The sequence below is a fragment of the Diadema antillarum genome, unplaced genomic scaffold (genome assembly GCF_040938485.1).
Source record: "Diadema antillarum isolate AM-2024a unplaced genomic scaffold, OU_Dant_1.0 seq00001325_RagTag, whole genome shotgun sequence".
NCBI classification, from domain to species: domain Eukaryota; kingdom Metazoa; phylum Echinodermata; class Echinoidea; order Diadematoida; family Diadematidae; genus Diadema; species Diadema antillarum.
The window spans coordinates 43,306-57,395 of NW_027272096.1; the positions used below are offsets into that span (position 1 = coordinate 43,306).

The window sequence follows — 14,090 nt, forward strand, 5'->3', positions numbered from 1 at the left end:
CGATTTTAAGTGGTTAAGATAATGTAACGTCACTCTAAAATTAGCTTTCATAATACCAATAATCTTATCAGAATTCATTCCAACTCGTAAAAATCACGCATGCGCATCACTCCTGTGTGTGTGTGTACTGCCTGCCTCACGCCATGCAGAAATCTATTTTGGCAATTTATAGCAGCTGTGATTGGGAGCAATCGAACAGCTGTTGGAAATGATGGATATGATGGATATATGAGGATATAATTATGATGGTACAAGCGCCCCATAGCCTGTATACCGCCATCTGTCCACTGAGCAAATGGTTAAATTTCCCAGGAGAGTGGAATCGTACGAAAAGCAAGTGAGCTATTTGAGAAGCGGACGCATTAGCGGAGAAGATCGATTACATTAATACCCATTGGTTCACTGTTAAGAATACGCTGTAGTGTACACCTTGAATTCCGTCTTTTATCATAAGTCCTCTGTTCGATCATAAAATATGGTATCGAGTGAGGTTTTTTTTTCATATCGATCGTGTGTAAAAAAAATCTCTTTCGAGAACGTATCTCGTCTGATTAAAAACATTTTGAAAGGTCTGGTTTGTAGGGTGTTTTCACGAGATTTGCTTTAATTACACATTTCTAATGGAAGATGCCTTTTTTCTCTCATAACAAAATGAGAGGGGGATGCCCTGGTCACGAGTTTGAATGAGCAGATGAGTGTGGAATCTCAGGAGTATTTTATCCAAAAAAAAAAATGATTTTCTCTTTGATTTTGTTGAAATGATAAAAGCGCGCTCGCACACACACACACACACACACACATACACACGCACATACGCACACACAGTTCACGGAACAATAAAGTAATACTAAAACCACGTAATCCTGCAAGTGAAGTTTGGTCAACGTTTCATCTCTGTGCTATACCATTCATTCATTTATTCATTCATTCATTCATTTTTTCATCTCCAACAGAACTTGTAAATACATTTTTTTTCTCACATAAAACATAAGTACATATATGTGTCAACAATTACAAAATATGAAAAATAATATTTATGGATAAACAAATGATAGGGTGGGGAAAAAAGTACAAGACATTTTGAAGTTTTTTGAAACATTTTAAACATTTTTTTTTTTAAGTGTGACACACAACCTGAAATAAAGAAAATGTAAAATAAAAAGTTCTCAGTGATTTTTTGTTGTTGTTGTTGCAACGATTAGATTGGTTCCTAATACGGAGAATAACTGCTGTGAAGGATGGACAGGACCGGACTGCACAACCGGTAAGTGACGTGGCATTTTTGTTTGTTTGTTTGTCATTTGAACATAATATGATTATGTGCATAATTCATTATACTTATTTGTACAAATTTGGGCGGTGGGTTGGCTCATTCGGTTGCGCGTCTGCCTCACGATCCTAAGGGAACAGTTTCGACGCCGAGTCTGGACTGAGCAATATTGTGTGTAATCATACCGTCCCCTCTAGCAAGTGGCAAAATACTCTGTCCCACGGATAGGACATAAAATGGAGGTCCCGTGTATGAGAGTGTCACAACTTATGCACGTAAAAGATTCCGCTTCATTCATTCATCGTAAAGGGTGTTTAACCCGGTGAAGTGGTTCCACCTCACATCCAACTGGACCCCATGGAAGACCAGCTTAGTGTAGCTGAATATGGGCCATCCAGCCATCTTCTCAGATGGAAATGAACAAACAAACAAACAAACAAACAAACACTCTGAAAAAATGGTAAGTCAACATTTTGAATGTTGTCTCTCCTCCAAACGTTTTGTAAATGTTGACTTTAACGCTCAAAATTATTGATTTACAATTTTTGAAAGTGTGCTCTAAGATTTTGAGTGCCAAAGTGTAGTTAAAGGTTTGAAGAGTAACAACATTTAAAATTCTAATTTGCCATTTCATCTTTAGAGTGTATAGATACTTATAATTAACTTCTACTTTGACGTCATCGTGCATCCTGCAAAGTCAGATTGAACACCCTACCAACCTTCTCAGGTACATTCGTTCCTCTAAGAGTGAATATCTATCCTGTCTTTTATTTTTACACTTCATTTTTCCATACTAGAAGAGTAATTTTTACATGCTTGCAGATAGATAGAAAGGGAAGGGGGATGAGAGATGGGACGTATTGTAAAGCATACTCAGCGAGTTTCCTGACCTTTACTCCATGCATCTAAAATCTTAATGAGGGCCAGATAGAACTTGAAGGACCATTTTAGATGTATGAATATACATTTAGTTTTAGTGTTGAATTACTTGTCGGGTTGTTGTTGTTGTTTTTTTTTTTTTGCATGTATCGTTACAAAGAATTAATTTGTCTGGGATTCAGGGGGCTTCTTCAAGCATGGCAAACCGATTGTTTCTGTAGTAGTTACGTTCAGACAGTGATCCTTATCAAACTTTGAGGAAACCCCGAACTTCGAGGATATGTTGTATGGGTCGCCAAGTGTCGCATGATCGATTTCGCACCGAAATCGACCATGCGACCCATGGTGTCCCACAAAACTTATTGTCGAGGATAGCTTTCCTCGAGGTTTTACTATAATGATCACCGTCTAAACGTAGCTATTATAGTATTGCATTAGACCGTTTCCGTAATTCATTACAATTTATGGATTTACCAAAACAGCCTAGTAACGAAGCATTTTATTCATCTGATCTGCTCACTGCAATTAGTATCCATAACTAGGCAGGACTCCATTCGCAAACTGGTTGCTAGGTCGGGCAAGCCTCCGGCAAGCTTTGTGGTTGTTTGGGAAACTTTTGTTGACAAAGTATGCATAAAATCTGAATGCATTACAGAACTTATCTGTTTATAGACGCTTTCTTTTCCTCCAGCCTATCGGCAACATATTTTTTTTTTTCATCACCTCTCCCCTTCCATTGGTTTCTTAGGCAGGAATTTATACTTTGTTGTTGGGAAGGGCTACCCTCTGATAGGTTTTGCCAAGTTTTGCGCTTATATCCAGACATCCCCTTATAAGCAAAACATGCCTACAATTTTATTACATTACAGTCTGACAGAACGGTCTATTGACTAACACTGAATACGTAAAAAAAAAACAGGAAGAAGAAAGAATGCAGGTAAGACCTTGACAAGAATGCAAACTGAAACAGCGATGTAAACGTTATACCACTGTGTGCCTTTCAGCCATTAGGTGCACCGTCCCGCCCCTGAGCGAAGGCCTGCGGATACTGTTCTGCGGCAGCATTGAGGGCGAAACGGTGGATCATAACGACAGATGCGTCTTCAGCTGCGACGAAGGTTACTCGCTTGTTGGCTCCAACACCGTGATCTGCTCATCGCAAAGCGAGTTCAACAGGAACATGCCCACCTGCGAGAGTAAGTTGAATTTCTCCTCCGCTTTTACTCCTATTCATTGGTCTTAATTTTTACTTTCCACTTATACCTGTTGTCCTCTCCTTTTTTTTTCTTTTCATAAGTCACGGTTAATGATGAATAACTGCCCATAGCCACAAATAACCGCACAGTGGCTAAAACACAAGTTAACAACACAATGCCAACGACAACAACATTTATCATTTACGCTTTCCTTGATAAGTGTCATGTCTTACATACAAAGAGCGTTGCTATGTTCCTTTCAGAGTTAGCATTGCTGTTCAATCCACATTGAGGCTGTCACTGCCCTCCATGCACTCGGCATTAAAATAAACCGAGCATTTACATTATACTCTACATGTAAAGTGATAAACGCACTCGTTTGTGACTCGAACTTAGGACCTGCAGTTCGAAAGTGAATATCCTTAACCCTATGTCACGTTTGTCCTTGGCAAATCTATCTCTCTACCCGTCTTCGGGCAGGGATCCAGCTGCCAGAAAACATCTGTTCCATCGTCAAGGGTCGTCACTACAAGCGACTGAGAGCCGAAGACTACGACTACTTCCCCGGCCAGTGCTCCTACTACTTGGCAACCATCGAGCTTACCAGCACGGGTTCGGAGGCAGTAGAGTTCATCATCAACACGGTTTCCGGGGAAAATGATGATGACGTCTCCATCACGTACATGTAAGCGCACAGAGGATGCCAGGACTGCCTAAGCAGGACGCTCAAAACACATTAACTTTTTTGTTTGTTTGTTCGTTCGTGTGTTGTTGTTTTTTAGAGGAACAATCAACGTTCTAAAAACTTACTCAACGTTTTTGTTTGTTTATTTGTATGTTGGTGTTTTTGTTTTTCTACAGAGAAAAAAAATCAACATTCTATGAGCTTACTTTTACATTGAACCAATTTAAAGGCAAATCTTCCTCTTAATACATACATATGAATTCAGTAGTGCAGAAATATTTGTATTTGTATCAGCAAAGTTTAAGGAAAAGCATACAATCAGTTATGGGCTTGTAATGCTAGGTGAAGTCGATTATCTGTAATCACTGGATGAGAAGACTAGAAATTCATGATGGTGAAGGATACAAATATGATATAAAGCGATTTTTAAAAAATCATATAATTCATAACGAAAAAGTACACGTTTCTGGGACTTGTTACTGACACTATATTGTAATTTTATCCTCAGGCACTTCATAGAAGAGTTAATGTGATCTGTTTTTATGCTAGAAAACTGAAGATATCTTAAATTTTCTATGTAAGAGCAAACCGATAAACAAATAACGGGGTTTTTTTGTTTCCACAGTGAAATCAGGTAAAACAATGATATTTTGTAATTTTCTCATCTCGTGCTTTCTCCTTCAGTGCATTAGAATCAGCCGAGGTCAAGGCCCGTGTCACCTTGACCCCAAACGGCGTCTTCCATGGCAACCGAACAGCGACGCTCCCGCTGAGAAACACCCAGTTCAGCGTGGTCGAGAGAGGTTCCTATTACATTCTGCGAGACATCCATGGTAATCTATGTTCTCATTATCACAGTTGATGATGAATTACCTACGCTAACAACAAAAATTAAGAGACAATACAGCAAGACATATTATGCAACAACGACAATGAAAGATAACAAACGCACTTCATGATATTAAGGGAAATTGTATTGGAATTTGTATCTATTCGTCGAACAAATTAATGAAAATTTTTAATTTCGATATAATTATGATTATTATGATTACATTGAATTGGTTCTATGAAATTTCAATAAAGATTACTGAAAAATCACCTCTGTGTGTGTGTGTGTGTGTGTGTGTGTGTGTGAGTGAGTGTAAATGTTTGCGTTGGTTTGCGCGTCCGGAAATAGGATGTTGGTGAGCTTGGTGCAAGTTCATGCGCTCGTTTCTTGGTATGCCTTTCTAGCTCGATAGTTACCATGGTTACAGAAACGTTCTTTTCTCTCCACAACTCATAGATCTGCGTGTGGAGTATGCATCAGGAGAAAGAATATACCTGTTTATCCCGGACCAGTTTGTCAATGAGGTAAGCATTATGTACCTAAAGTTTAGCCACGGACAATCAACTTCATGCACAGATTACGATTACCACTCGACAAGCATGGTTTCCTTAACTAGATTATCTTCGTGTCTCTTTGTTTCCCGCGGCAGTTACAACCGATCCCGAGCTCAAAGATTAACTTTTTTCTTTGTCGCACGTTCGCATTCCTGACTCAGTCTACAGCTTGCGAACTTCGCACAAACTCGCACAACTCGATCGACAAATTGCTTTAATGTTACGGTACAATGGAAGTGTCGCGGTCAAAGTACTGTCATCAAAATTTACCTCACAACAAAGCTTAGACCACCTGCAATTCTCTCTACAACTTTGCCCAACTGGATCTAGAGGATAAATAATGCTATCTAAATTTAAATGGCTTTAAAATATTTTTCTTTTTCCAAAAGCACTCATGGGCTGCATTCGCAGAATAATGTGGAACACATGGGTTTATTCAAATTCATAAAATTCATCCGTCGAGTTGCTCTTTATTGCAACTGATTCAAATCCCGCTTGAGTATGTATGCCCATGATTTCTTTTATCATGGCTACTACACTATTTCAGTGCTTGTTTACGTCGATGCAGGACAATTTGTCAATCAGTTGCAACAGTGGGATTACATTGTTTATCACAAAGAATTAAACGGCTTTGAAGTATACACGTGATTTCATCGACACCCAATCAACTACTGTATCATGAGAGCAACAGTCTCCAATGGAGGTAGAATGGAGAATAGCTGCACATCCACTATCGATTTTAATAAGAACAGGCTCAGGTGGGCAGAGAAGATTGTAATTTTGGTAAAAACTATTCCAACATTTGTATCCAATAATTCTTCCATTTATTATTCTCATAGTCTTGATGAAGTTCTCTAGAGTATTGTAGAGTTACAGAGTGTGCTTACAAAATTTTCATATTGATCAGTAATGTGTTTATCATAATAATTATGTATGAATTTACAATCAACAAACCAACAAAATGAATGATTACAATATTTTAATTTATCATTCATAAAAAGACATGATGCATACATACCTACTGAACTAAACTGCCAAGCCTGTGAAGCCTGAGGATGTACCTGGTGTAATCATCTGCCTTCAATTGCCAAATTATCCTCAGGTCTACGGACTATGCGCCACTGATGCACTGCTGACTGGAGGGAACGATATTTCATTCATCTCAAGAGGCAACGCCCTGCGACTTCAGGGCGAGAGCTGCCCGGCCGTGAGCGAAGCGTTGCCCGCCATTCCGGACAGTCCCGAATGTCGGATCCGTTTTCAGGATGCTAGCTTCACTCGTTGCGGGCTGAACGTCACCTGCTTCGAGAATCTGTGCGCCAACGAGGTCGGTGTGTCCAGGTCGAGAGCAGAGTTGGCGAGCAACGCACAGGAGAGCATTTGCCTCGCCATGGCGGAACACTTTCGAATGTGCGCCCTGCTGAATCCACCTACTGTCATCAGCTGGCGGGAGCGTTATGGGTGTGGTGAGTCTGCAGCCAGAGCTCGTTCTAGGCACATATCAAAGATATATCAAAGCTGACAGTGTGTTTCGTTACATTGTTGTTTTGTCACTGTAGTTTGAAGCAGTCAAACGCAGGAGAAACCATTGCACGAAATCTCCAGTATGGCGTCGAACAAAAGTTTTATTGAGGTTTTGGTTGGTTCGCCACTCGGCTAAACGTTATAATTGACACCATCACTAAAAGATACATGTACGAAAAAAAAAATGCAACCAATAATGTAAGACAGTGATACCCTTTTTCGCTCTGTTGTCCTTTCATATGAAATAGAATTTTATTTCACCAATTTTTCTCTCTTTCTAGATTTCCCTTTTTCTGTCGTTGCCTTGTTCTTTCAGAATTGACATGTCCGAGCAACAAGGAGTACAATGAGAGAGGGACTGTGTGTCCAAGGACATGCGAGCAGAGCTACCTGGGTGAATCATGCCAGACGGATGAGGTCATAGACGGATGCCACTGCCCTGCCGGTACTTACTCCTCAATGAACTTATTAGAAAATCACAACCAAATTCTTCAAATTCATGAAATTCTTCCGTCGAGATGTTTTCATTGCAACTAATTGACAAATTGCCCTACATCGACGTAAATAACCACTGAATTGATCAGTGTTTTATAGTAGTAGCTATGATAAAAAAAGGAAAAATTCTGGGCGTACATACTCGAGCAGGATTCGAACCTACAACCTCCTGATCTCCGGACAGGCGTCATCTTAACCAGACCCCCGAGCTTCCTCCTGACAGCAAGTGTTGGGTCTAATGCTTATAGCATGCAGCGGGTACTGCGTAATTATTCAAATTCATGAAATTCTTCCGTCGAGATGTGTTCATTGCATCTGATTGACAAATTACCCTACATCGACGTTATTACGTCGGTGTAGGACAATTTGTCAATCAGTTGCAAGAAAATTCTTGTCTATGCTTAGAGAGATGGTATAGTTTTGGATGAGATGGAGCTTTAGGTTTCCAACTTTATTTCGTGAGATATTGGTAAACCTCTTTGTTAATGAGAACACATATTGTAAATAGGAAAGATCATACAATTCCAAGACGAATTCAAAGTATACTTGATGGAAATTGGTTTTGAAATAGTTGAGATATTACAAAACAAAATAGTTCTAATAAAAGTTGGGTCCGACCTTTTATTAGAACTACTTTGTCTTACCTTATTTTTTGGATATTTCAGCCATTTCAAAACCGATATTTATCCCCCCCCCAAAAAAAAAATAATTAATTAATTCTTCTTAGAATTGTATAATACTAATGCTCTTAAATACTTCATAAGTGGTTTCTAGTTATCTCAAAAAAGTTAACAAGTTGAATCCCCATCACAACCAAAACTATACCATCCTTTATGCCAATCATCATAAATATGGATAACAGCACATAGAGCGCGGATGTTTATTTTAACGCGGACACAAATCGGAGAGTTTTGTAGATTAATACGCTCACTATTTCTTGACGTGATTTTACTCTGTTGGAGTAATCGTGTTTGCAACTATTCATCATCTTTGATATTTGTCCCTAAGCCAATGATAGCAGACTGACGTCATGCACTCATGCCCGCAGTTCTTAGGTAACATTTAGATCCCTTGTAGTCACTGAGGTTTCGACAACTCTTCACTATTCCGAAGGTTCGTTAATCCAAAAATTACATTAGGTTCGTTTTTCCGAAAGCTCGTTAAACCGACAGTTTGTTTGTCTGAAAACAAAATAAGGTTTGCAATTCCGGAAAATATATTTTGCTTATGTATGAAATTATGTTCAAGAAAATAAATCAAACCAATAATCTAGGAAGGTTCGTTAGCACGCACTATCATTAAATTTTCGAATTGACGAACTCTTTTTTCATTTTCGGATTAACGTACCCTTAGGTGCTAGGTATAATATGGAAATGTGCGTTTCGGAATAACGAAGCTTCGTAGTCACGAACCTAATTTCATTTTCGGATTAATGCGTCTTCGGAATAACGAACATCAACGCTGACGAGGTTTCTGATATCTGGGAGAGTATTTGGGCATGTGCTTTGTCTTGTTGTCTCCGAGATACGATATCTCTCGCAGCATTCGTAAGGTTTACAACCGATTACGGTAGTAGTAAGCATTAAGTGAACGTGGTTTAGCTCGCGATCGTTAAGATGATTAGCATAGTAACGGGAAACATTCTGGTCAGTCATGGCCACATGCATTCTCAGTCTCATAATCTTCTCCTCTTTCATGGGGTCTCTCTTCTGTTTCTTTTGGATGTATATAGCGAGTGAGTGAAAACGAGTTTCCTTCCCCATTCTCTCGTTGTTGGTCATCTTATCTTTGTAGATCACACCTATACATTGAACGATGCCTTTTCAATACATGAATAAAATGTTGCTATTTCATCTATCCTTCTTCTATCTGTCTTTTTCTCTCTGTAAATTTTGTGTTTTTTATCAGATACATACTGGAACGCCCATAATGTCTCCTGCGTTTCACGGGCAGATTGCTTCTGCGTACATCAAGGGTCATCGTATGCGAATGGGGAAGAAATCATCATAGACTGCAGTTTGTGGTGGGCACACGTTTATGTATAATTCGAAAGATTGCAAGACATTGCTTCCCTTTACTTCCCTTATTGGCAGTGCAAATGTCTCAATCTTGCACTGGTTTGACTTTGAGACAGATGCTAAACATTCCATGTGTAACCAGCCGGTACATCAGCACGTCCATTGTTTTTTTGTTTTGTTTTTTGTTAGTCAAATACAGGTCAGATCAAATCGGCGGATGCTACGAATACTAATACGAATACTATATTCATTATGTATGTATGAATATATACATATATATGTATATATATATATATATATAATATATAATATATATGTATATATTCATATATATATATATATATAATGTATATATATATATATGTATACATATATATATATATATATATATATATATATATATATTCAACGTGATTCGCAAGAAGTGGATTAGCAAGACGCATATCCATATACGGTATGTCGATGCAAAATCTGTTAACCTAGCTTGTTTGTTTATTGTCTTGCGTGGGGTGGATTTGCTCATGTGCACGCATTATTTTCTATGATAGCTTTTCGTCTCACCTCCCTGGTTATTGATACTCCTTTATAGCACGTGTACTGGCGCAACATGGGACTGCGTGAGAAAGTCGAATCTCTGTGGGGCCTTGTGCAGCGCGACGGGAAGTCATCTCAACATCTTCCGAACATTTGACGGATTGATTTATAGCATCAACCAGGTAGGATGAGACGAGATGAGTCGGGAAGCGGGTCCCCCTCCATCTGAGATGTAAGATAATGATAATTTTGATGTTTTACGTCATTGTGGCAGTGCAGTGCACTTCCGTTATAACAAACACAGTTATAACGAAATTCTGGTTACAACGAAGTAAGAAGTCAGGTCCAAACATTATTCGCCCTAGGCTTTTTATAGATGATTTTTGTTCGGTTATAAAGGGAGTCGACTGTATGTTAATGACTAAATCCCAGAACTGCAATTCTGAACTTAGTCGCGACCCCTAGCTTCTATAATCAAAATTTGCATGCCTACTTCATTGTATGTTTGAAATTTCAAGTAAGTTCATCTCACCAATGCGTCTGAATGTTTAGGTATGTCAACAGAGACAAACCAAAAGTGAACTAACAACCGATCCATGTTGGTATAGGCCCTATGTGGAAAGAATTTATTGATCGCATTATTTTCTCTTCATTGATTCTTTCATAGTCCTTATCAGGTTTTCAGGTTTCATCTTCCTCATTCTTCTGTATTTCTTTGTAAGGCAATCACTTTATCTTTACTGCACTTAAAACTTCGACTAAGTGATCAAACGTGCAATCTATCTCGCACAAGTGGATTAACTTTATCGTGATACATGTGGGTACTTTAACCGTTCTTCAATTTCTCTCGAGGCCTGTGAGCACCTGCTGGTTGAACCTCGCGACGATACGGGCTACAGAGGGCTCACCTTCAACCTTCGTCTGGGATACAACTGCTACCTCGCAAACACTGCCTGCGACCCGTACGTGAAACTTTCCGTTATAACGTTCGACAACACCACCGAAACTCTGCTGTAAGTATATAACAGATGGTAGATCGGGGCGACAACAGACTCAGGTGGAAAAAGTCCTTGTTCATGTTTCCTCCAGAAATCACCAAAAATTTGTGAAAGATTTACCATTGCTATCATGTCACCATCTCATCCAATCCAAATTCTACACGGCTGTAAGTGCCGAAGTGGATGTTTTTTTTTTTCTTATCATACTCTTACACATCTTTACCGAAAACACCTTTCTTTGAGACATAATTGATTTTGTACGTGGATGCATTCAATTCAATTCAATTCAATTCAATTCAATACAATACGATTTTCCATCCAACAAAGAGTGAAACAATATACAAAGCATGCATTAAACGATTATTGTTAGATCAATTTTAAAAGAACAAATACATAACGCAGTGTACAGTATGTGATAAGGTATGACATGTACATGTACATTTATTTAAAGTATAATAAGTAAAAACACCTACGCATGCTATAAGGGTTAACAGAAAAGTAAGTTTGGAAAAAGGTAGTACACTGAAAAGCAAAGCTTGTAAATCATATTCCATTCAAACGATCCATCTCCCCTGGCCAGATTCAAACCGGACCGAACCGTTCGTCGCGACCACTTCTTCGTTGACCTGCCCCTCATCCTACCCTACGGCTTGGAGGTGAGGAACATGGCGGGGAACTTCCTTCTCGTCACCGCTGACATCGGATTGAGCGTGAAATGGGACTGGGCCTCCAGGCTGGAGATCAGCGCTTCGGAGTCCATGAAGGGCCAGGTACTTTCATATCAAACAATGCGAATACGATCCATATGCAAAAACAAACAAACAAACAAACAAACAAACAAACGGCAAATATATGATATATATACAAGAAAAATATACCAAACTGACAACAAGAGCATAAATTGTAATGGCTGACGATAATTTTGTAGTGATAAAGCTAGGTCACTCCGTTAGACGCACGCGATCGTAGTTCATACAATGATCTTTATCGAACCTTTTTTTTTAGGGGGGTGTGCTAAATGAGCATAAGACACTGGGCCACACCCTTAGTACTCCTTCATCCTCCCCCCCCCCTCCTTTAATTTATTCGTTCTCTTTCCCTCTACAGATTTGGGGGTTGTGTGGCATCTATAATGGCGCCATTAACGATGACATGACCGTGTCTACCTGTAGCCCGACCAACGATATCGTGGAATTCGTCAACAGTTGGCTTTCCCATCCCTGCCCGGGGAACCCGGAGTTACCGGCGTACCCGTCGGGTCTTGGCCTTTGCCACGTGGACGTCCAATATAACGCACGGGCGACTGCGAGATGCTCGGAGATGGCAAGCGCGGAGTTCCACCCCTGTCACGGAGCCGTTGATCGCGCCATCTACATCCAGGACTGTATGACACTGGCCTGCGAGAGTGGAGCAATCCTGATCGAGATGCTCGAAAGGAACACCTGCCCCTCATTCCTGGCTTACATCAGTGAGTGCGCCCGTGCGGGCGTGACCATCACGTGGTCGGGATACAGCGCATGTGGTAAGTTGTCTTCAGGACGAGTGGGTATCCTGTTAATGCTATTATCAACAGTTTTTTTTTTTATTATGGGTTCAACCTATCCTTTGGCTTTTATCAAGTTTTTATTTCGAAAATGCTAAAGAATTGATGGGCCGCAAGGAAGTTCGCAGCAGTGCATTATTGGGAAAGAAATGGTGAAGAAGAAATCACTGCAAGCATATTATGACGCCTGCTTCAGTCACACACACACGCACACGCACACACACAGTGCCCCTCGCAGTTCTGGTGAGTTCTGCGAAAGCACCTTTTGCCCTGTCATGCTATATCTGATGGTGAGGCGAGTTTTGAGAAATCACCTATACTCTGGATATGAACTTCTATAAGAAATAGCTTCATTATAGTAACATCGAAAGGACGTGTGACAAGTATCAATAAAGGTTGCCTCAAATTTGCTTCCTTTTAGTACTCCAACATAGAAAATTAACCTGAACAAAACACGGCTAATCATCCTAGAGAACAAAAAATGATAAACGTAACTCTTCACACCTATAGGAATTGAGGAGTGCCCAAGTGGCAGGGAATTCCTTCGTTGCCCGCACATGGTCCCGTTATCTTGCAGTCATCAGAGCGGCACGTCTCCCGTCAGCCAGAACATCTGCCACGAGGGCTGCTTCTGCGCCAATGACATGGTAAGGATACCAGTTGATGATAATAATAATGATAATAATTATGATGATGATGATAATAATAATAATAATAATAATAATAACAACATTATTGTTATTCTTATTATTATTATTATTATTATGATTATGATTATGATTATTATTATTATCGTCATCATTATTGTTATTATTATTATTATTATTATTATTATTATTATTATTATTATTATTGTTATATCGTTTGTTTAAAGGTGTAATAAAATAACCTGTCATCCCCGCCGTAATTGAAATATCATTTTTCCCGACATTCCCGAGTCACTCAGCTGTGAGGAAAAGATGCTGTCTCGAAGGGACAACACCTTTGCGCCCCAAAACACTTACAGCTGTAAATACCCTCTCCCAACCAGATCTATTCGGACACCTCTGATGAGTGCGTGGCGCCAAGTGACTGCCCGTGCATCGACGAAAAAGGCAACGTGCACAAGCCTGGCGCTTTTATCGAAAAACCCTGCGAGTTTTGGTAAGTTTGAGGCATCAGTGTCATCATCAATTGCTATCCATCATGTGTGCTTGCGTGTGTATGTGTGTGTTAGTGTGTACAGGTATGTGTATACTTGCCATGATAGAATCTGATGAAGTGCACCCCTTCCAGTACTGTATAACTTCTTCTTTTTTTCGAAATATGTACTGCAATGAGAAGAATGAAAGAGGAACAAGGTTTAAAACCTTAAAGGGATGATACCATGTCATCTTTCTTTTATTTTCAGTACATGTGTAAATGGCACTATCTACTGTGAAGAAGTGCCGTGCAGAGGTAAGTTTTTCTTTTCTCTTCCTTCTCATTCGTGCTTTGGTGGATTACCTGATATCTCTGTACATAATGGTCTTGTATCGTCTGTTAAGAATGACCAATGGCCAGAGGGCCTTACCATTATCATTACC

General features: G+C 39.6%; 1 protein-coding gene across 1 annotated transcript in view; it reads left to right on the forward strand.

Moving 5' to 3' along the window:
• Positions 1–14,090, forward strand: part of LOC139708332 (mucin-6-like) — a 43,744-nt gene that overhangs the window by 4,830 nt on the left and 24,824 nt on the right. Inside the window, exons 3-17 of the mRNA XM_071620293.1 lie at positions 1,203–1,264; positions 3,154–3,345; positions 3,826–4,030; positions 4,715–4,863; positions 5,316–5,383; positions 6,516–6,879; positions 7,254–7,382; positions 9,341–9,455; positions 10,040–10,166; positions 10,837–10,997; positions 11,563–11,752; positions 12,090–12,504; positions 13,036–13,172; positions 13,556–13,668; positions 13,916–13,962. Coding sequence (XP_071476394.1) covers positions 1,203–1,264; positions 3,154–3,345; positions 3,826–4,030; positions 4,715–4,863; positions 5,316–5,383; positions 6,516–6,879; positions 7,254–7,382; positions 9,341–9,455; positions 10,040–10,166; positions 10,837–10,997; positions 11,563–11,752; positions 12,090–12,504; positions 13,036–13,172; positions 13,556–13,668; positions 13,916–13,962 — 2,474 coding nt within the window. The remainder of the gene's footprint in view (positions 1–1,202; positions 1,265–3,153; positions 3,346–3,825; positions 4,031–4,714; positions 4,864–5,315; positions 5,384–6,515; positions 6,880–7,253; positions 7,383–9,340; positions 9,456–10,039; positions 10,167–10,836; positions 10,998–11,562; positions 11,753–12,089; positions 12,505–13,035; positions 13,173–13,555; positions 13,669–13,915; positions 13,963–14,090) is intronic.